The sequence below is a fragment of the Cololabis saira genome, chromosome 3, assembly GCF_033807715.1.
Source record: "Cololabis saira isolate AMF1-May2022 chromosome 3, fColSai1.1, whole genome shotgun sequence".
Lineage (NCBI taxonomy): Eukaryota > Metazoa > Chordata > Actinopteri > Beloniformes > Belonidae > Cololabis > Cololabis saira.
Window position 1 is genome coordinate 16343948 of NC_084589.1, and position 22794 is coordinate 16366741.

General features: G+C 42.3%; 2 protein-coding genes across 3 annotated transcripts in view; one reads left to right on the forward strand and one right to left on the reverse strand.

Annotated features, from left to right (window-relative positions):
- The window catches only part of ulk4 (unc-51 like kinase 4), a 125341-nt gene extending 118465 nt beyond the window's left edge, over positions 1-6876 (forward strand). Inside the window, exon 36 of the mRNA XM_061717916.1 lies at positions 6599-6876. Within this exon, the coding sequence (XP_061573900.1) occupies positions 6599-6659 (61 nt within the window). The 3' untranslated portion in view covers positions 6660-6876. The remainder of the gene's footprint in view (positions 1-6598) is intronic.
- Positions 6877-8171: 1295 nt separating this feature from the next.
- Positions 8172-20822, reverse strand: ctnnb1 (catenin (cadherin-associated protein), beta 1). 2 transcript variants are annotated; one of them, XM_061716365.1, is made up of 17 exons: positions 20665-20822; positions 14482-14532; positions 13911-14135; positions 13573-13826; positions 13246-13484; positions 12770-12971; positions 12494-12638; positions 12281-12384; positions 11913-12047; positions 11594-11797; positions 11291-11449; positions 10954-11073; positions 10691-10841; positions 10406-10527; positions 10206-10266; positions 9311-9561; positions 8172-9000 (listed from the first exon to the last, which is right to left on the reverse strand). In XM_061716365.1, exons 2-16 carry the CDS (start codon positions 14492-14494, stop codon positions 9347-9349), a joined length of 2349 nt encoding a protein of 782 aa, XP_061572349.1. In that variant the 5' UTR covers positions 14495-14532; positions 20665-20822; the 3' UTR covers positions 8172-9000; positions 9311-9346. The 2 variants fall into 2 exon arrangements, with proteins under 2 accessions (XP_061572349.1, XP_061572350.1); XM_061716366.1 differs by lacking the exon at positions 9311-9561.
- Between the last annotated feature and the right edge of the window lie 1972 nt (positions 20823-22794).

Sequence of the window (22794 nt, forward strand, 5' to 3'; positions counted from 1 at the left end):
GTATTTTAGGCTCATTGTGTAATTCTAAATCTGACCATAGATGTGAGTACTATGATTTTTCTCTTTGGTCCTGTGAGGATTGGTAATCTGTTCAGGAAATCCAGCAGGAACAAGCTCCAGTCTGGCCTTGATGAGCAGCTTTATTGGCTGTAGGACCAAGTCGGAGTACTTGGTACATGCACACGAGTACATGACTACCCATACTCCAAAAACCCCTGCTCTCTATCTGGGAAACAAAATACCTACAACAGAAATGTGTCAATTCAATGAGAGAATAAATACATTTTAAATAGTATATTTAAATAGTCTTTATTTTTACATAAATGTTTATACAAGTTTATATTTTTCATATGTTAGTGTTAAGCTTCTTTCATTTTCTTTGTCAATATTATACACTTATTTCCCAGTGATGTTTGAAACTTCAAAACTTCAAAAAATACCAATGAGAAATCACTTAAAGGAGCTTGAGGCCGGATTGTGGCAGGATTTATGAAAAAAATCCGTATACATTTTAAGTTTTCTAGTAATAATGTCAGATGAAGCGTTCCAAACCCAAAAGAATGAGCCCTCTAGTGTATCTCTCTGTTGCCTTGAACAGGCTGTGTGCTGCAAAATGTGCTGCAATTCGGTCCCAAATTTCCCGCGCTGTCCTGCAGATGTGACGTCACATGACGCTGCATGCATGTTCTCCCCGTTCTCCCGTGCCGGCTTCACTGTTGGCTGCAGTACCCCCAACGGCCGTCGTGGTGAAGGGTGGAGCTAGAGAGTCTCATTTATTAAAAGAAGCCTCATGCTCCTTTAATTAAGATTTGTCTTATCTGGAAGTTTCCTTCAACCTATAATTTACAGGCATGTCTGGACTTGTTTGAGCATCAAACGCATCTTTTTTCACTTCTCAATAAAGAGAATGTAATCCTGATTGAGTACAACTGTAAATATTGAGGATATTTTTAAATTAAAGTTGGTTTGAGGTCTCTTAACATCTAATATTAGCAGCACAGTAACTGGTACACAGCTCATTGCTGAACTATTTCAATTCAAATTCAAAAATACTTAAATAATTCCTGAAGAGAAACTAATTGTTGCAGTAGTCATGAATTCAGTCTTGTCAGAGATTAAGAGACTTCAGAGACGTTGGAGCAGATGTGAAGTAGTCTCTGACTGAAGACACTCTGTTGCTGCATCACTGTGTTGTGAAGAGGATACTCAGGGTTGTCCATGATCTTCTTCATTTTATGAAGTGTCCTTCTTTGCACCATCAGCTCCAGAGGCTCCAGAACAGAGCCAGTCTTCTTTATACAGTTTGTTCAGTTTCTTTAAGTCACGAAGATGAGACTGCACTCCCCACGACAAGCAAGGACCCAAGCTTCCTTAGGTCCTTCCTTCCTTATTTATACCACCTCCATGTCTTCTCCCATGATGGAAAAACAATCTGATTTAATCTTGGCTCTCCTAAAACCCACAGTCATCTCCTTTGTCTTGTTCACATTCAAGGTGAGATGATTGTTCCCACAACATGCCACAAAACTGTCCACCAGTTCTCTATACTCAGTCTCTTCTCATTCACTGATTCATCCCACATCTTCTGAGTCATCTCAGTATTTCTGCAGATGACAGGACTTGTACTGGAAGTCTGAGGTGTACAGCATAAAGATGAAAGTGGTGAGAGTACAGTCCCCTGTGGTGCTCCTGTGCTGCTGATCACCTGGTCAGACACACAACCATTCAGCCTTACAAACTGTGGTTTGTCAGGTAGTCAGTAATGCAGGTGATTGTGGAGGCATCCAGCTGTGTATTTTATGTAGTAATTCAGGCTGGATGGTGTTAATGCACTGGATAAATCAAAGAACATGATCCTCACAGTACTGTCTGCTCCGTCCGGATGACTGTGGTTCATTGTAAGCAGGTGTATGATGGCATCTTCAACTCCAACCCCACAATGATAAGCAAACTGCAGTGGGTCCTGGAAGGTGCTTCTTCACTTACTTAGGAGGAACTGAAACCAGGCTGGCTCAGGTCGATGTTGAAGAGATGCTGCAGAATCCCACATTGTGGTATTTATCTCCTGATGTGGTAGCAGACACTAATGGAGCAGCAGCAAGATCCAGGACTGAGGTGGAAGAGGAGACAGCTGAAGTGTGACAGGGAAACTGTGGGTCAAGGGAGGATGGGAGGTCTGTTTGGCTGGAGGCGGGAGGGGAGGATGCTGACATTGTTTCTGAACTGAACCTGACATTCAACAGAATGTGTTCAGTTCATCGGCTCTGTCCAGACTTCCATCTATCTGGTCCTCCTCCTGCTTGAAACCTGTGATCTTCTACATACCTGACCACACATCTCTCAAAGGGGACCTATTATGAAAAACAAGTTTTTTCTTGCTTTAACCAGATTTTCCGCACTATAAGGCGCACCTTCAATGAATGACGTATTTTAAAACCCTTTTCATGTATAAGGCGCACTAAATATATGGTAAAATACTGTACTATAGTGGCTGGGGTTGAGTTACGTATCTACCTGATGGAGCTGCGCTACAGGAAATGCTACAAAATCCTACAGCAAATGCAAAAAAAAAAACAAGAAGAAAATATTTATTAACAAAATAAAAACCAGCTTTGCTCAGTCTCGTCAAAGTCTCCATTATGCTCCATTATTGAGGTTTTTGTAGTGAAATGAGGAGGTATCATAGAGATAACTTCTCATTTCAACTAACTGGATCAGCCGTTCCTCATCCATGAATGTTTAGCGCTTTCAACCGGCTTTCAACGCGAGCGACAGGAAGAAAATACATGTAGAAGCAGGGCGTCCGACAAATGTTCAGCTCAAAACCGCGCGCCGTAACGCTTATTATAGGACAGTCCAATAGAAAATAAAGCAATGGAATTGATTTTGTCGCTGACGCTGGCTTTAAGGTAACATTGATTAGAGGTTGGATGATGGTTGCTTGCCAGAGCTGCAAAATAAGTTATCTAACGTTGTCTGACGTTGCAACCCGTATCCAACCAAGGACGGACTTTAATACCACGTCCCTCTGTCCGCTGGGAGTGGTCCGACAATCAATCAAACAAAGCGGCTTCTCACTCACCAAAGTGGCACTAAAATATTTTGACAGATTTTTGAGAGCAGTGTACCACAGAAAATTGGTTCAAGGTCAGTAATCACAACAAAATTCATACATGAGGCGCACCGGATTATAGGGCCAACACCCGATTTATAGTGTGAAAAATACGGTACTAACCACAGTGATTCTCAATCAAGGTAAAATATATCTATTTATAATAAATGTCAATAACTTTGAGAGTGTGTGTGTTTGCATGTACCTGTGTCGATGCATCTGGCTGCCTGTAATGAGTGTATGGGCTGAATGTTTGTTCACTCGTTGCACCAAGGGTTTTCTCACTATAGCGACCACGCTTCCTTTCATCCTTTGAAGCATGAGACCAGCGACCTCGCACACAAAAACACAGACGCTCACATTGTGCATGCACATGCAGGCGCATGATGAATGCACACAAACAGTCGCTTTCATTCTCTGTATACAAATCCTGTCTCTCAATCACACACGCACCCTGCCAGATCAATAATAAAGGTGTATTGTTGCCCTGCTATAGAGGCCTCTCTCCTTTTGCCCTGTCCCCCTCTTTTTTCTTTAGTCACCTCTTTTCTTTACCCCTTTGTTGCCCTCAACACTCCCCCCCCCGCATTTTCTTTCCTTTTTCCTTATTTTCTGACTTCCTCTCCAGCTCTCCCCCGTTTCTCTCCCCTCTTCTACTTACTCTCCTCTCCCTCTCCCTCTCCATCAGATGAAAGCACAGATCAGCTCTCGCCTTTGAAGTGGTCAAGAGTGAGACCCTCCCACTGGTTTAGCAGTAGAAAGAGGGAGCAGACGTTTTAGGAAAAAAGGGCTGGAGATATGTGGAGAGGAGGAGGAGAAGGGACAGGAAGAGAAGGGTGAGGTTTTAATTGAAAGGATGAGAGGAGTTTGGGCAGAGGCCTGATGGGAGAGTGGAGGTCTGGGCTGAGATACTTACCCCAATGATGTCATTAAACCCTTACCATAGCAACCCAAAGAATGCGTTTTCAAACCCAGAGCCGGCCTGAGGGTGGAGTGAGGGGCGTTGTTCGCTGTCCTCATTCCTGAAGACGAGCCTTCGGGCCCCGAACCTGATCCGAGTTTACTGCTGTGCAGGGATGCAGCCCTCCAACATCTGCATTGGCATCAAAATACCGGAGTCTAAAACTAGTGACTAGTCTGCTATCAGTTTGGTGCCAAAGTGTTGAGATTTAATGAATAAACAACATCCAAAGTAAATATGACTGAACTCTAAGAATAAAAACTGCTTCGCTTTTTTTTTTTGGAGCCAATGTAGGTTTTCCAAACCCAAAAACTTTCAGAGGCCTCTGGAAACTCTCATAACTAGGTCAATGATGTTGACTTTAATTAAATAAGATGAGTGGGTGGGCTGCTGCCGGTCTGGCCGTCGGGCTGTTCTTAAAACACCTGGGAGGACGGCGAAGGAGAAAAGGAAGAGCAGATCCAGAAAGCTGGAGCAGATGTTTTCACTGTGCCACAACACTGAAACCACCAGCAGCTGAGGTCAGTGACATAAATAAATGCATAAATGCCAGAGAGATGACAGTGCATGTCCCTGGAAATCAAGGGATAAAGACATAAATACATTCATGTAAAAAGAAATTGCCCCATCTGATCCTTACGAGGACTTAAAGTCAGCTAACCAAACATGAACAACCCAAGACACAAACATCATATAAAACAAAAACCAGGCCAAAATGCAGAAGTGGGTTGTGAAAAGTAAGTACGCCTCATTTTTCAAGAACCTATAGCAGCATTAACTTGAAGGAATTATTTTCTGTATGATTTATTGCTATTTTTGTCCACTCTTTGTAATGTCGCTCTAGTTCCTTGAGGTTTGTGCTTTGGTTTATGTCAAATCATCTTGAAGAATTGCCACAGATTTAAAATAGAGTTGAGGTCTTGACTTTGACTGGATCATTGCAACAACTTGTTTATTTTTGAGACATTTTGTTGTAGACTTCCTCATGTGTTTGGATCGTTGTCCTTTTGCATGACACCAATATCAGCTAAGCTTTATCTGTCAGACGTATTTATCTTTAAAACACCTTAGTACACAGAGGAGGCCACGGAAAATTCAATCCATGCGGTGTACCCAGGTGCTGCAGCAACGACCTAAGCCTAAACCGTCATGCTTGTAAACATCACACCTGTGGTGCTACGCCTGAACATCTTCACCCTGGTCAAGAGGTCATGTGATCTTTGCAGAAGCAACTTTGCAAAGTTAGCTGTGCTGCCATCTTCATTCCCATTGCAACCCTTACAAACAAGCCAGACTATGTTTTTTTACTTTTCTTTTTTCTTATTGTAGTGTCTTGAACTTTCACATGTAACATCCAAACTGAAGCCTGTACAGTCTGGTATGTAGTTCTTGGATTGTTTTTGTAATTTCTCTGAGCATTTCAAGGTCTGACCTTGAACATGTTTCACTTGTGAAAAATCTTCCTCACTGTGGAATAATGGCCCCCACATTGTTAGGAAATAGTCCTCAGCTCTTCCCTGCAGGCCGATGGGCGGCAACAGTTGCTTCTTTAAGAAGAGCTGATGTTTTTCCTCCAGACCAGAGCAGACTACTCCAGAACAGAGAACTTCCACGCAAGTTGTCTACTTTTATGGAGGTGATCCCACCTGCCAATGATCTGTAAATTAAGTGTATTTTTTTTAACTCCTGGTCTGCTCCTGCGATCGCCTTGAAACGGTAATAGTGGGCTTAGTTTTTACATATTTTGTCTTGTTAGATAAATAATGACACTTTGCCAAACATGATTTGTTGCTATTCAACTATTTACCTCATTTTAAAACATGTTAAGGACCAGATGATTCTTGTTTTTGGCACTAGTGGCATGTATTTGAAAGTGGCCTGATAGGAAATGTGGGTCACAGGCCGAGACTCAACCTGGACACCCTGCTCAAGGGCGGTGGAGGAGCTCCACAATGTCTGCTCTGGTTTATGTTGTTGTGTGTTACGGTTAGTATCTACCAGCCATGGGACCACTGGGAGACTGGCACATGTGGTCCAGAAGCTACTAGATATATGAAAAGCTCGAGGCTGACTGTAACGGAAGGGCATCAGAGTCCATCATAGTTTGCTGTGTTTGGGCTCTTGAAAGGACAAGGTTGGTCTGCTCAATGATGTTGTCTTTACAGCAGACTGCACAGTAGAAAGAAGGCAACATTTTACAGGGAAACCATTATGTCCTCGCACACGTTACTTAGACTATAGCCCCCACAACGCTTGATTAGCCTCTTTGGGTTGGGTTGCTCAACCTCGTTGTGATGATGTTTACTGATTGCTGACATTTATGCATTATGTTTCCAAACATGTGGTAAATGAAATGCATTTACAAAGTCTGTTCAGTGTTTATCACAAAGCTGATTTAAAATTGTAATGCAGGTAAGTATTTATCAGACTTATACAAGCACCTTTTTCTGAGAATACAGTACATGTGTTATTCTGCATCTCTTTGGGATCTCATGCTAAATATCTTGTTCTTTGCTTCCATCCAGGTGTCACGCTGAGGTGATTCCTCTGGCTGCAGAACTCATTCAAGAGATCTTCAAACCCTAAAAGCTTTCAAATCTCATCTACAATCGGTCAACAACTGGAATTTATTCCAACTGGAACTCGGGATACTTTATACTTATCCGTCATTTAAAACAGTCTAATGCTGCAGATCTTTGTGCCTTTTAAATTGTGTTTTGTTGAAAATGTGTTTAGAAACAAGCTGTTAAACTTTGATCGGTTTAGTGTTCATTGTTAGACACCCCGTGGATACCAATAGTTATTTAGAGTTAAGACATTTTTGTTCATTAAATACATTTTAATAACATGAAACATTTCTGACAACTCTGATATTTTCTGAGATTTGAGCCGATCATGTCATCTCAAGTTTTATTCATCGCACCGTGGCTCCCGTTACCAGATTACCATCACTGAAATTATTCAACAGCAGCTCATAACCTTCCCCCAGTTCAGACTACACATTTACAAGATGGGTATGAATTGAAACCTGCAGGGTCATGCTCATCCCAGGCCACACCAGCATAATGCTAAAACTCCTGCATGTGCATCAACTGCAAAACTACAATGTTTTTGTCTCATATTATTGCTTCTGCATTTAACTACTTACAGATGTAAATTCATTAAGATTGTAGGTGTGGCAGATACACGATGGACAAATCAGCCCTCAAACCATTAAAATAAATAAGTACCGGCTCCAGGGAGGTTCCCGAGTCCCTTCTCTGTTCAAGTTTTTCTTTTCTTGGACATTCGACTCATTTCAACTCCAGGATTTAACCACAAAACAGTTTAATTTGAGATGCTGCCATCAAGGTTACGGTCATGAAATCCAGATGCATTGTGGGACATGTCATGTTGGTCCATGAGTGCATCTAAATCTGTACAGAATCATCTGCATGCTCTCATGGACCAGACAAAATTAGGTGGTGTCTGGAGCCGTTTGATTTGAAACAGATACAAAACTGACCAAGTCCCTTTAGATGCCTACAGAATTACACATTAGCTTATCCGATGAAGTTTTGGTGCATGTGCACACTTGCAGTCACAGCTTTAAGGGACTTGTCACACAAAGTAAACTGTCGAGTTCTTAAAATATTCTTGCAGCATCCAGTCAAAGCGAGGCATGCGGTTCCTCACTCCATTTTCATTAACAAGTTTGCCAAATTGCATAAAAGCTGCCAACCGCTATGAGCGTCCAATGTCATCAGTCAGGAATAACTAGTTTGACAAAACCTCTGGCAAAGAAGTCAGCAGGTCTGGCGTCCCGTGAATCTAGCTGGGTGTGGACTCTATTTCACACTTCTACATTCTCACTTGTGTTTCTGTAGTCTTATCTCTAAGCCCTCACATGGATTATGGTTTGTTTCCTGTGCAGCCTGGAGCAGTGGAAAGTGAAAAGGGCAACACCGGTGAAGCTGAATGCTTTGCACCAAATAAATAAGAGGCCACAATTTCAACCTTTTAAAACCACTATGACCCTTTTGTATATCTTGGTTTCTAAAATATGTTTAAGTGTCATCTCGGTACACAACATCAATGCTGAAATGATACACATCCAGGTGAAATGACAGTCCATTTTATTGTTTCAGAACACAGCAGGCTACAGCAACCAGCGCCTTTCACTACCTCTCCCTCCTTAGTAACAGCAGACCAATAGTAGCACTTTTCCACCCCAGTCGTTTTACAGACCCTCCCACCCAGCTCGGTCAGCTAAACCCCCTTTGGAACAGCAGACACATCAGTGTCCTCCTTTAAAGCAAGAAAATAGCTCAATATTTGGACCATGATTTCCAATTCATGTTTTTTTTATACAAAAGCTACACAATGTTACACTTGATCATCAGAATACAATTCAACTGATTAACTTTAGTGTTTGAACATCATTTAAAATGTGTTCCGATTCTTTACTTGGATGGAACGTCACCACTAAAATAAAGGAAAAAAAAAAGGGGGGGACAAACAAAAAAAAAAAAAAAAGCTCAATACTACCATAGACTTAAAATACAAGGGACTGCAAAACAGGAGATGCGTATCCATAATACATAAAAATGGGGGAAAAGCAAGCTAGATGCAGTTTGTACCATTACAGACTTGAAAACCGAATAAAAAAGTAAAACAAAAGTAAAAATGGGAAACAAAATACATAAAAAGGGTTTCTGAAAAACAATCAGAGATCAAAAATCTGCATGTCATGTCAAGATTTAAAGTCAGCCCCTCATCAGGCTGAGAGACCAGAAACAAACTGCACTAAAATCTACTTTGTCCCAATGGAGTTCCCATGGACGGGAAACTCTGCTCGCTGTTGAGTCATCTTCAGGCACTTTCTGAAACCCCGCCTCCTCCATATGGGTGAATCATGATGCAGGTTCATCCAGATCACATGATACAGCTGCAGAGGGAGGAGACAAATGTTAGGAGAAAAAAAAAATGAAAAAGAATTTCACAGAGGTCGGTAAAAGGGCCACACACAGAGATCAAACAGCAAGTAAAACTTAACACACCACACCAAACAGCTTTGCAGTTCAGAGCAGCCTGAAGATGCAACAGTAAGTAAATCCCATCTTCTCCTTCCTCAACCATTTCATCCAAATTCCTCCCCACTGAGCCTCCAGCATCCATGTTACATCTCTGAAAAGAGCTGGCTACCATTGACTCCGGCGGACACAAGGCTACAGAGTGGAGTGAGAAGTTAATCTTACCTAGTAGAAAATGTAGTGTAATGTTGGTCTTGGTATTTACAGGTCGGTATCAAACCAGGCCAGTTGGTTTGAGTCTGCAGGTGGTAAGCCTTCTATCAGTTCCTGGGCATGTGCCAGGTCAGGCAGCCCTTCTACAGGGGCGTAGTCCTGCCCAGGATGGTGGCCTCCACCCAGATCATGGTCCATCATGGGCTCCATGCCCATTGAGTCCCCTCCGTAACCCCCCGAGTGGAAGGAACGATAACTTGGGTCTGGGTACGCAGGGAGTGGATGGAGGAGAAGCAGGTGAAGCAGAGCAAGTTGTTAGAAGCATGTTAACAAACCACACCGTCACACACTAGTATGATCATTCAAAGGCCAACGCACAGCACACCAACAACCCCCCCGGCTGAGTCACGACTGAGCTCTCAGAATAGTGGGGACTTGAAATCAAACTGATTTTCATGGTTCAATTAAGCATTTTGGTTCAGCAGCAGAAGCCAAAATGTCCCAAATATTTACTAACTTCAAGTCTTTGTTTCCATTTGTTAGGCTAAGAGCCAATTAGAGGAGAGAAGAATGCAGTGAGGGGAGATAAAGGCAGTCCCCTGATTAACACACAGGCCATGATTCCAGTGAGGAGCTGCATTGTACGTCCCTACTCTTACATTTGAAACCACTACTGCCCTTCACCATCTCTACATGCTTGTATGTTGGATCATACCAGCATTAATTATGTAGAAACGGGGCTCCGACTGAGTATTTTGAAAGGCAGAAATGAATGTCCAAGTTTCCAGAGTTTGACTGGAGTCTAGCTGGGTGGTGAGACGGACCGGCCCAGAGAACTGGTCTGTGACCTTGTTGCCAACAAGTGTTCCCCCCACACAGCACCACACACGGCCGGGAGGTCACTCACCATCTTGTCTGTAGCCCAGAGGCTCTCCCTGTGCGCCGATGTCCAAACCCAGGTCTCCAGTCTGGAAAACAAGGGACAAAAGACATGGGGTGAGCCGGGTAGGGGCAGTTTGATCTGGGTGACTTTGAAATGGCAAAAATATAAATGTATCCATTTCTACTGACATGCAGTTACAGAAATACTAATATTGTTTTTCCAACCTCGTTCCAGGCCATCGGTTCTGTCCTGAACAGCGAGCTGGTGAGTTCCACTGACAGGCGTTTCTTGTAATCTTGGGGTTTGTCCTCCGACATGCGGAACAAAACGGCTGCTGCATATGTAGCTGAGGAAGATTAAGACGGGACATTAAATGCTGGACTCAAATGTAAGTCTAGACACAGCATTAATGTTCTTTCATTCAGCACATGCATCATTTTATTCCTATAATCAAACTTGTCTACAAAGTTAGAACAGCAGCCATGTTTAAAGTGTATTTGTGTACATACCAACTCCTTCGTTGCGGCTGTGCAGCAGCTCTGTGAGAGGAGCGGTGGCTCCTTCGGCCTCGATGGCCTCAGCAGCTTCTTTATCCTGAGCCAGCTCACAGAGCACTCCTGCTGCTACACGCTGGATGTTCTCAATGGGAGAATACAGCAGCTGCGGAGACAACCTCACCGTTAAAACCCTGTCTGTTGTGTCAAAGTTGTGTCTTAAGCACTTCCATAGTGAACAATCCATGGATAAGAGTTGAATTCAGCTGGAAACTTGCCTGTACAAACAGGGGTATGGTGTTGAGACCTCGGATGACTATCCTGTTGTGAACATCTCTGGCCAGGATGTGAAGTGCTCCCGTGCAGCCCTCCACGATCTCTTCCATACGAACTCCCTCCTAAAAACAAAATACTTTATTGGTAACAGCACCAGTTTGCTCTTGTGGTTCATCCCCCCACATCCATGAACAGGGTTCTTTGTGTCAGACTTCAAAACCGAGAACAGGAAATGTTTTTTTTTCCCCCAGATGTGCCACGTATGGTGGGAGACTCTGTTTCACTTATGGTGAATGGCAAAGTGATATTTCAAGTGTCATATACGTGGGGTTTCCATACCACAAACTGCTGCTGTGTTCCTCCCATGCTGGTGCGTCTCTGCGTGTCTTGGTGAGCTCTGACGAGTAGCTGGACCAGTCTGGGGATGGCCCCCTGCTCCCTCAGGGGAGCGTGGTTTGCAGGACACAGAGCCAGGTTACGGATCAGACCAACTGTAGCCTGTCAAAGGAGCAAGAGCAGTTTATACCCAAAAGGTTGTAAAATTAACCGTTTAAACATTTTTAAACTCATTTCTTACATGCTCAATCTAGATTTGGATTATTTTGCCTTGATTGGTGTTCCTCTTATTTCAGAGGTGCGTACCTTGATCAGTGGCCAGTGTGACGGCGGGTGCAGTAATTTAACCACTACAGGCAGGCCGTAGTGCAGTCTGACAGCGTTCTGGGCCATCTCCGCATCCTGGTGTCGAGACGTGAGGTGACGCAGGGCACAAATAGCTGGCTCTGTGATGTCTTCTCTATCACCGGCACGAAGCACGGTGCGAACTAATGCCTCAATACCGCCAACCTAAACGGAGCAGATATGATGAAACATTAATGGATGAGTCGTGATGAGACATTTGTCAAACGCATGCAACAGACTGGTAATGACATTACAGTATGACAAGCATGCGAACACTCACCTGGCAAACCATCATTTTGTTCTTGTAGTTGTTACAGGTCAGGTTAGACAGGATACCAGCAGCACATGTCACCACATTTATGTCGTCACTGCCGAGCAGCTGCACCAAGGTTCCCAGCAGACCTTCCATCCCCTCCTGGAACAGTTGGAGGAGGATGTTTCAATATACAGCATTTTAAATTCTAGATACGGTCAATTTCACATCAATATTATACAGTTTTTCATATTTTCCCTCTTTTGAGCAATGTCTACAGCTTACTTCCCCAATAAATGCATTTTGGGGTCTCACTACCGTCTTACTGACATAAAAGCCTTTGTAACATCAAATGCAACTAGGAGGGGCAGTGTTTTTTTTTCTTTTTTAATCACCTGTTTGGTGGCAGCATCTGATAAGTTCCTGAGAGTCCAGAGACAGTTCTGGACCAGTCTCTGGCTGGGGTCTGTCAGGTGGAGTCCCAGGGCCTGCATTCCTCCTGGACAAACATTTTAAATGTGGGGGTTGCTTTAAAAACATTCACAGTTCAAAACTTGACAGAATATACATGCACTGATTCTACAGAATATTAATGTGACGTAACATACCAGCCTCTACAATAGCAGGTTTGTTACTGGAGCACACCGACAGAACTTTGAGAACACGGCTTGTGGTCCACAACAGTTTCTCATAAGTGTAAGTCCTCATGATGTTGACCAGTGCTTGGGGACCTCCACTCGCCAGGATGATCAACTAAGCAAACAGAAAATCAATCATTTACGTCACAAATGTCCAGTACATCAAGTAGAATATTCATTTTACTTTTCCTTGTATACATGTAATTTATAAATATCATACAACACAGTCACCCGTAGGCCCCTCACCTTGCTTTCTTGGTTTCCATAGGCCAGTATCTGGAGACAGTCTGTGGTGATAGCAAGGAACTTGACATTGGTTTTGTTGAGCAGAGCCACCATTTTTTGGAGACCACCTGCCAGGCGAACAGCCATCTTGGCTCCTTCCTGGTGCAGCAGGAGGTTGTGGAGGGTGGTGATGGCGTAGAACAGGACCGAGTCCACCGGTGAGCTGCAGAGGAGGAAGACAAGACAGGGATTACCTTACAATCAAAAGTCAGCAGTACTAGACGTATCCGGTTTTTGCTTAACCATCTTCAAAATTCCAGATACTGCAAAAATCAAAAATCTAATCAAGTTTTGATTTAAAAGGAAATAAAAGTTGTTGGGTTGTGAAGTTTCTCTGCCAAAAGATATTTAATCATATACTGTGTTTCTCCACTGATGAGCTACAGCAGGCCAAGTCCTAGTAAACCCCAGAGAGCGAGCCTCCACCCCCCACATACCCGAGCATTTTAACTAGTGCTGGTATTCCTCCAGACTTGAAGATAGCCAGGAGTCCCTCTCTGTGGTGGGAAAGGTTGTGTAGTGTTCCTGCGGTGCAGCGAGCAGTTTCCACATCGTTTGTGTTCTGCATGGTCCTGACGATGGCAGAAACCATCTGAGGGGAGCGCATGATGGCGTGGCGAGAGGCTTCTTTCTTTGAAAGCTGGTGGACCATCACTGACGCTTTGTTAACTACAACCTGGAGGGGATCAACACAAACTTTAATTAGACAAATGAATAAATCCAAAAATAGAGTAACCTGATTAGTAGTCTGTAAAGTAAATGACCTGATCTTCGTCATTGAGAAGTTTGGTGAGTTCTGGTATGGCCCTCGTTGCAAGCTCAGCATCATCTTGGTAGTTGATCAGATTGACCACAGCGTGTTTCAGCATCTGTGACGGCTCCGCCAGCCTCTGGACGTTGGTGGGGTTTGCAGCGTCGTACTGGGTGGAGGGGATCTGCATGCCCTCCTCAAGAGTCTCTGGGAACATTGCTGCACGGACCCGCTGAGCACGCGTCATGGCATACTGACCATCTATGTCTAAACAGACAGAGGAACAGGCTCATCGTTATCTCTTTTATCTCAGTCACACCATTTTATCTCATGGGTATCGACAGTTCTTACCTTGTACTTGATCCGGGGCGAAGTTTTGGTTGAAGCCCTGCTCCCACTCATACATGACCTGGTTGTCGACATCGTCTTCCTCAGGGTTGCCTTTCCCACTGAGGGAGGGAGCGGTTGTGGTTGCCCCTGAGTGGATTCCTGAATCTAGGTAGGACTGTTGCTGCCAGTGGCTGACAGCCGCCTTACGGTCTGGCTCCATGGCCATGTCTAGTTCCATCAGATCAGCTAGGAGACAGAAAAAAAGATGAGAAATCCTGAAAAATGACCTCATATTAATGTTATACAGTAAACATTGTGTGGCGCTGGACTTTCACCATCTATCATGTTTCAGGTGATTCACTTGTGGTTTATAGCCACTGCATTTATTGATTTCTGATGTTTTTGTACCATTACTTTGCAGTGTTTTCAGACATAACCTGGTATGAAATCAATAAGCAATTCACTGTGCCTCAATGAAAGCATAAATCTCTACAAAAGAAGTCTGGTTCAGGCTGCTGGTAAGTTTCATTAACGGTGGATCCAAATGTGAGAAAGATGCAAGAGTGAGCGTGTGTTTCCTCTCCAAACTTACCCTGGGAAGCCATGCTCCTTTCTCAAACCGTGGCCAACACAGCTTCCTGATCTGGGAGGGGAAAAAAGAACAAAGTAAGTGGACCTGCGTCAGCTGCATGTCACTCCTTCAACCCATCCTCAACCAGATACCACATTTACAGAATTACAAGACAATGGTACTGCTGGCAGATCAAAGAGAAAATAACCACAATATGAAATTATATCAACTAGATGACTCCATCTTTCTCAACAATCAAAATATGTCACGATATGATTTTGACTCAGGAGCTAGTTATCAATAAGAGACATGATTGAACAGAATTACCTCAGTTCATATGACAAAGTATGAAACTAAAATGTCCCTTTTATTTATTATCTAGACATTTGACAGGAAAAAAAAACTGTTCATTTAATGAAAAGAAATCATGATCATATTGAGGATTACATGCATTAATATTGTATAACCCATCGCTAAATCAATGTATCGTAACACCCCTATTAATACGTTGGTTGTTTTTATAAAACAGCTCCAATCAGTGACCTCAACGTTTTCTTCCCTGCCTCCTCCCTTTCCAGGGTTTCCTCTTTCCGTTTCAGAAAAATATACAAACAGCTGCTGCTCACTAACACAGACTGCTTACGAGTGCAGCGGCAACCAACTCTTCAAGTGTTGGAGGGGAAATGCAGCAGTGGGAGAGGCGGCAGGAAGGGGAGAGGGGGGGGCACATTCTTGCACAGGCTTTGAAGCTGAAACCACATCTTCCAGGAAAGTAAATACTAGCAGTGAAAGGAGTGATGGAACAGGCTAGAGGATTTTACCGGAAAAAAGTAAAACCTAAAGATGCCTTTTCAACTCATAGATACATAATGTTACAAAGAAAAGGAAAAATGCAAAAAAAAAAAAAAAACAGCTTTTTTTAGTTTAAGAAACATTGGCCTGTGTATTCAGCTTTTTTTTTTATTTTCCCAGACCATTAAATCGCAGTTAACCGGTCTGCATGTGTCCTAACACTACGACTCACTGAGGGATACAAAGAGTACGATAAAACCTCAACTAATTCATACTCTATTTACATAAATAAAATAGCCAAATTCTATGTTTGTATAGATTTTCCACTCACCCACATCATGATATTCCTAAGTGCTTGAATATAAGCCAAAATAAGCCCAGGTGCCCTCTATTCAAGTACATTTCCTGCAGTGAACTAATCCAGCTACCATGAGTGCTGGAGACCCGGTACTGTATTAAAAAAAATGCAATTCTGCACTACAGACTGAAAGAGTCACCAAGTTTAAACCTTGTTTCAAGTCTCTCCTCAGACACGTACTGTTGTAACGTTGGCATGAAATGCCTCGCTGCACAGAGAGATCTCAGAGCTTGGGTGCAAGACTAGAGTATTTTAGGCATTTGCCAAGCTAATAGTACTAAACCAAGCAGGAAATAAATACAAATTTCCAAACAAATTTGTATTTGTTTTCATTTACTGCGGTGGTTTGACTGAACAGTTGCTGTGTTGTTGGTTCCACAGGAAACCAAGTATTTAATGTCTGTGAATGAAAGAAAGCCTTTGTATCAGGAGGGGATCCCAACACACACACCCCCAACCTCCCTCATAAATAAACTGCACCCAACTCTTAAAACAGGACACATTTTTCAGTTTTATCTTATTGTACGACATGTACAATAAAACAAAACTGAAAAATTGTGCATTTATGAAATTCCAGAGATAGACTTCAGTATAGTAGCTATCCGGCTACTAGTATTGAGTCTGAACAGCCTGAAGACGCTTCACTGCAACAGAACATTCAGCAGAGACACCGCATGAAGTGGAAAACCCAGAGATGGGCAGAAGGAATTTGTAGTCAGAACAGGGTGAAGACTGCTGTAACCCAGACACCCACATAAACCAAACAGAGATAGTACATATTGAAATGATTAGATGGGTTTTTTTCACCCCAAAAATCTAATATTTAAAATGAGCTACATTTGAAATATGAACTCCACAGAAAGATTTGTGGTCAGCCAAGAATGAGAAAGAAAAAAAAACAAACTATTCCAATTTTTTTGACTTTGTTTAAAAACAGTTGGCATTGCATCCAAAACTTAAGTCAAAAATGGATGAGAGAAGTGAATGATTTGATGTGCAAGTCACATCGTGAGGTCATTTGGAGGTTTGCAAAATTTTAAAAAGTTGACATTTGAAAACTGCAAGTAATGACGTGCCAAAGTGCAAATTGCTGTAGTTTTCAGTGATGCATTAGAAATATTAAGTGCTGGCAAACAAAAAACTGTCAAAAATCGAGAAAAATTAAGAACTGACATGACTTCAGACCTAACTTTAGTTATCGATGTGTTAACATGAAAAGCGATAAGTTTGCATTTTCTTGTGTAACTGCAAAGATTTCAGTTATGAAGATTGATTTACTTTCACAGGATAATCTAGCCAACAACAGTAGACTGTATTTGCATACACCAAAATACTACCATCCATTCTGCATTATTTTTTCAGTCTTCAAACATCTGTGGAGTATACCATACTCTAAAAAGATCTTACCATAACCTAAACAGAATTTGGTCATTCTGTTTAACGATTTTGCTTTGGGAGTAAGTTCTGAAAGTTTGTATATTGTAATCTATACCTAATAAAACCAAAACCGTTAAGCACAAAATAAAAGAAACCCACCCTTAGAAGTAGACTGATACAAAGCAGTCAGCAACAAAATGGTAAAAACCAGGCCAAGTCTGAAGGAGACTGGACTTATATTTGTAACAGCTCAGCTGTTATGAATTACTTCCCTGCTCTCACGCCCACACCACCTCACCTCAGCTGAGAGATGTTAATATCTTCAATCATGCTCCACTGTTGCGTCTAACAACAAAAGGTACCAGCTCAAACTCACTGTTCATATACCATCCTCTCAAGCACTGCAGGCTTGCCCTCATGTAACCTTGCTAAGTCTTAATGGGAGCCACATGTCCCATACAAGCCTGGATACAAATCAAACATACAATCAAAGCACACAGTGGAACCATTTATGACTCACACTGGTGGCAAAGTGGCTCTTTGCATCTGGCTTTTTAAACAGCCTTTTTTCTCTTTTTAAAAAGGAGCAAACAAGCAATGTCTGGCCTCCAATTGAGACACACAAATGGCAGCCAAACTGTAAACTCAGTCTGAACGACTAAGTTGTTACTGCAAAAGTTCTTAGGCATCAAGCGAGTGGCCCAGCCACAAAAATTTCAACGATAGGTTTCTTTGAAGCCAGATGTGAAATCCAATATACAGAATTGTGCCTGATGCAGTTCAAAGCCATATAACTGAAACCAAATGCCCAGACCCACCACCCCCAGAGAAACAGCTGTCTCATGAAGGGAGGGAAAAAAGAAAAACCTTCCCATTACTCTGATAAGTTCATAAATGCCCTGTAAATCAGGCTTAACTACAGGATTGCTGTCCCAGATCGGCTACAGCAGAGGTGGACAAATAGGACCCGCGTCCTGCCTGACAATACCCTGAATAATAATAATAATACATGCTGCTAAAACTGCAAAAAAGTTAATTTGACATCTAAAAAGACATAAAACCACAAAGACTGAGCACTCCTACTAAAAGCCTGATACCAGCAAAGGTCTTGTGAATTTGTATAATGAAGAAAATCAAAACAAAAAACTAAACATTGGAGGCAAAACCATAGCTCTCTAAACCCGTAGCTATGGGCCACTTATGGCACATCTACCTTTTTGTTACAGGCCAACGGGGGACACTTGTACCTAAGTTCAAAAAATTACCTAATATATCAACATCTAGTTAAGCAGGAGCAAAAGTATAGTGTGTAAGCCAGGTGGAAGTATTGAATTTAAATACCTTAAAAAAAAATATATATCTAAAAACAGACTTCCATGACATTCTTAACTACAAACTTACAATAAACACCACATGTCCCTTTATTCCTCAGAGGAACCTAAAGTGATGAAGCAAATATTCCCTATTCCTAAATTGAAAAAGAGGCTCAGGCGAGCACCATATTGCCAATTAAAAAGCAAACAAAAAACAATCTAGCATATACCTCCTTTAATTACATCTTAAGCATTTGGCCCCCCACACTTTTGGTTTAATTTTACAATTTTTACTCCAGCATGCAATCCCTTTCATACAAATTAATAGAAAATTACTTGAAAGAGTATGTGCCCTTGTTGGGAAGAGAAAAACATTTGAGAACCAGTGAACAAATTACTTAAATCCATCCAAACTTTAGCACAGTCAATTTACTCCAGTAAAATGTACTGATGTCAATGCATCCAGATGAGTAGACCCAAATGAGCTTTATTATCGACACAAGCAGAAAGCGAAGCTGCCACGGGCTTGGCCGTATAATGTGCAGGGTCAGCAGCACTGCTGGCTGCCAACAACACAATGCCTGTAGCCGTTGCAGGGCTTCAGTCTGCCTCCGCTGCAAAACACTGAATGCTTGTGAAGATGCAGGGGAAATAAATTAATTAAAAACCTCTGCATGCATATTTCTAATTTTTCGAAGGGGGAATCACCACCAGTGAACTTAAACTGATAGTTCAAACTTGCTGCTCATTTTAAAATCACAAATGCACTTCTGGAAAAACAAAATATTGTGATACAAGTTTGTCTTTATACAAAAAAAACCCTACAATTTTAGTTCATGGGAAAAACCAAGAGAAAGTTCCTGGTAGCTGCATTTTTCAAGTGAACCTACTCGGATGTCAGACACCCACGTTTCCTCTCAGAGGGTTCAGTGCATCATCAGGAGAGAAAAATGCTGATGAGATTGTAGGTAGGTCGCTTTTTGTTCCGCTGTGTAATTTTTTCGGGGATTTTCACTGAGTGACCACGGAAAGACGAAAAGAAAATAAATATAATTAAAAAAAAAACTCAAGACAGTGATCTCATGACAAAACAGATGTGAAATTAGTCCAGCAGCTGTGAAACCTGATCCTTGTGTCGTGCCATAATAAAGGCAATCCGGTTTGGTTGCAAAGCCTCCTTGTATACAGACACACGCACACAAAGAAAATAAAATTACTCAAAACTGGTGATGGGGAATTAAATTACTTCAAAATATAAACATCCGCCTCATTGCGGCCAGGCAGGACTAACAATGTTGGAGAGAAGCCGTCTACTTAGTGAGGGGGAAAAACCCACGGGCATCCAACTTTCCTCAGTCTTTCATCATTTCCAAGCCTCCATTTTTTAACTTACACCCCCGTTGATGGAAACTGACTTGAGTTAAGCCTGATTTATGGTTCCGCGTTAAACCGACCCCGTATACTCTGCGTCGGTGTAACGCGGGAGCATAAATCGGCGTTAAAGCGTGTATTTTCCCCCACATCGCTGCAGCGGGTGATAATGGAGGTCCAGCCCCGCCTCCCCGCCACAGCTGCCGGCCCGGCTCTGCCCCGACACCCGGCTCAGGTTTCACTCTGGCTCCGCCTCGGCTTCCTCCCCAAAGCACATCGGGCTGGGAGGAATTTGTCGGTCTTTGTTTAAAAAAAAAGGACGAGTGGAAAAGGCCTGTAAGGCTCACAACAAAACAAAATAAAATAAAAACCACTCAAGTTTGCGCCGCTGGCCCCGTGTGAGCCGTTAACGGCTCAGGGAAAAAGTTGCGACGGAACTTCAGACCAAACCTTTTTTTTTCGTGGACGACAACTTACTCGGTGAAAGGGACAAATGAAATTAACATGGTTAAAAAAAAAAAAACAAAAAAAAAAAACACTTGCTCAACATTTAAGACAAGTTTCACCTGTGTTTAAGTCGTTTTTCCAAGTTGAAACAGCGAAAACAAGCCTAGCAGCAGCAGAAGTGTCCCCAACATGAGTCAGTAAAGAGGAATGTGATCAACACCGACACAGATAAGAGTCTGTTTCTGAGGGATTAAACTCACACAGCAGCACAATAACATTCACATGTAACTCAAACTCGCTGCAAGTCTTTCCTTGCTGGAAAAACAAGGTATAATGGCCTACACAACCCCTGCGCTGATACTGCGGGTGTCCCCGGCAGCAGGGCTGCCCCCCCGGGGCGGAGGACCGGCTGATCCCGGCTCCTCTCTGCCGGGATCAGCAGCTGCTGCTGCGGCTGCTGCTGCTGCTGCAGCATCCCCGGCGGCCGCACCACCACCACACGGACACACTCACTGAAGCCGGTAGTTTGTGATTATGGGAGCCTACCCTTGTCAACACAGAAAGTCCGTCCACTTGGGTCCTGGAGAGTTAAAAAAAACCCCACTGCGAAATGGAAAAAGGAAACCTCGGAGGAACCGTGCAGCGGGAGTCAGCGGGGAGCCTCGTCCACTCCCTCCGCGGGTCGCCTGCTCACACGGACCGGAACAGCAGAGACTGGCAAATGTAAGATGGCGGCGCATTTATATAGGCCGGAGAACACCCTCTGTGGTCCTATATCCTGCCGTGAGTCCCCGTTAAAGTAGAAATCAAAATCACGTACATATTTTTGAAATGTACAGAATTCTTACGGGGTGATGTTTATTTCAGTCTGCCATGAAAATGACGTCCATCGGTTGTGAACAAAGGGGCTTTCGTGGAATAACGTGAGCCTTGATTTAGCTATGTAATTGGAGGACTGATACACAATGGAAAGGAGATCCGGCGCACTAGAAAGAGGAAATCCGATCCCTTTTCCCTGAGTTATCTTGGACTGTGGAAAATATTGACAGTTTCTCTCACCAAAGCAAAGTTACACCTCTTCTTTTACACAGTGAGACAAAGAGAATGTCAAAGCTACGACAATTTTCTCCATTATTTATTTTCCTCATACAGAACCCAACAATTAAAAATGGAAAAAGAATAAAGAAAAACACTCAAACATAGTATGAAGTGAAGTTGAAACGGAAACAAACTGTCTCTGATGGTTATTAGTTAATTGTCAATGTCTGAAATTCACAAGGAGGCCTTTGTTTAGTTACTAACACTTGTTTCTTTGGCTAAATAAAACATGCAGACATGCCTGCAGGCAATAAAGCCGGTCTTGCAGGTGGTCATACAAGTTAAAGCACCTTTTCTAGTGTACAGCTTAAGTTTTAAGCCACTGATTTTCAGTGAGAGATCCCTGTTACCAAAAATACGTAGTTATGCTTATAAATTTAGTCAAACTTTTCATGATAATGAAATATAAAAAACATTAACCCATCACAGTTTTTATGATTTTACCTGGAGGAATTTCAAGTTATGGAGATTAACTGTACCGTAAATTAAACTGATCAAATAATAATAATTCTTAATATTATAGACTGAAATGAGGAACATTTTCTGAATATTGTTAAAAGCATGTTCAGCTGTTTCAATTATTAGTGATCTATGAGGTCCTTGAAGCGAATAGTGTGATCGCTGCTTTCATCAGATCACAGCTTTTAATTTTAGATGACTTATTATTTGACTCGATATTAACTAAGTTGGTGCAAAGGCTTTGTCAAACATTTGAGCATGCATTGCAAGTCCTTCAGTAAGCAGATGATGTACCTTTCCCTGTCCTTTCATTCAGCCAGTGGGAATGTCATCAGCAAACAAAAGTAAGACTCTCTGTGAACTGCCCACGGGCTACTTCATTAACCTTTATTTACAGTCTGGGGGTGGATAGATTATTGGAAGCCAAACTCCAGCTGAAAACAGTTAAAACAGCATTGCCTCAATAGGATAGACAGGATAACAAATACTGCCAGCAGCGTCATGTGTGAGCACATCACGTGGAGCGACTCCACCCGGTGTGAGGAGACTGCAACAGGAACACTTACAGTAACTGAGAATGATTGATTTTATTTTGAATTGCTTTCAAACCACGGTGAGAATTGCCACTGTCACTCAGTTAAATATAGCGTCATGAGGTTTGAAATCAGGTGGTTCGAGTGCTGGGGGAGTCACATGATTTCACAGGAGCATGCTCAAGCAACACAAAAAGGTATGAAATCAAGGCACCGAGAGCTTCCCTGAGACGAGATGACATAACATTTAAAGTTGCAGATATTTTAATTATACTCCAAAACATATGTCAGTGATTAGTTTCTCTACAATGCGACAGGCTTGTGATAAGAAGTCTCATTTACATGTCCCTTTTGCAAAGCACTTAACCTCCACTGTTCCCTATATATATTGTAAATATCAAACAGTATAAACTGTGTCTTAGGAGCAAGATGCTAGAAAAAGGAATCTTTGATATGGTACAATATTATAAAGAAAAAACCCTTTGAACAAAGATAATGGTACAAGCATTGTCTGACGTGATCATGTTTGTTTTAGATGCCAATTGCACATTAAAGCCTTCACCTGCTCACAGTTACTCTCTTGTAA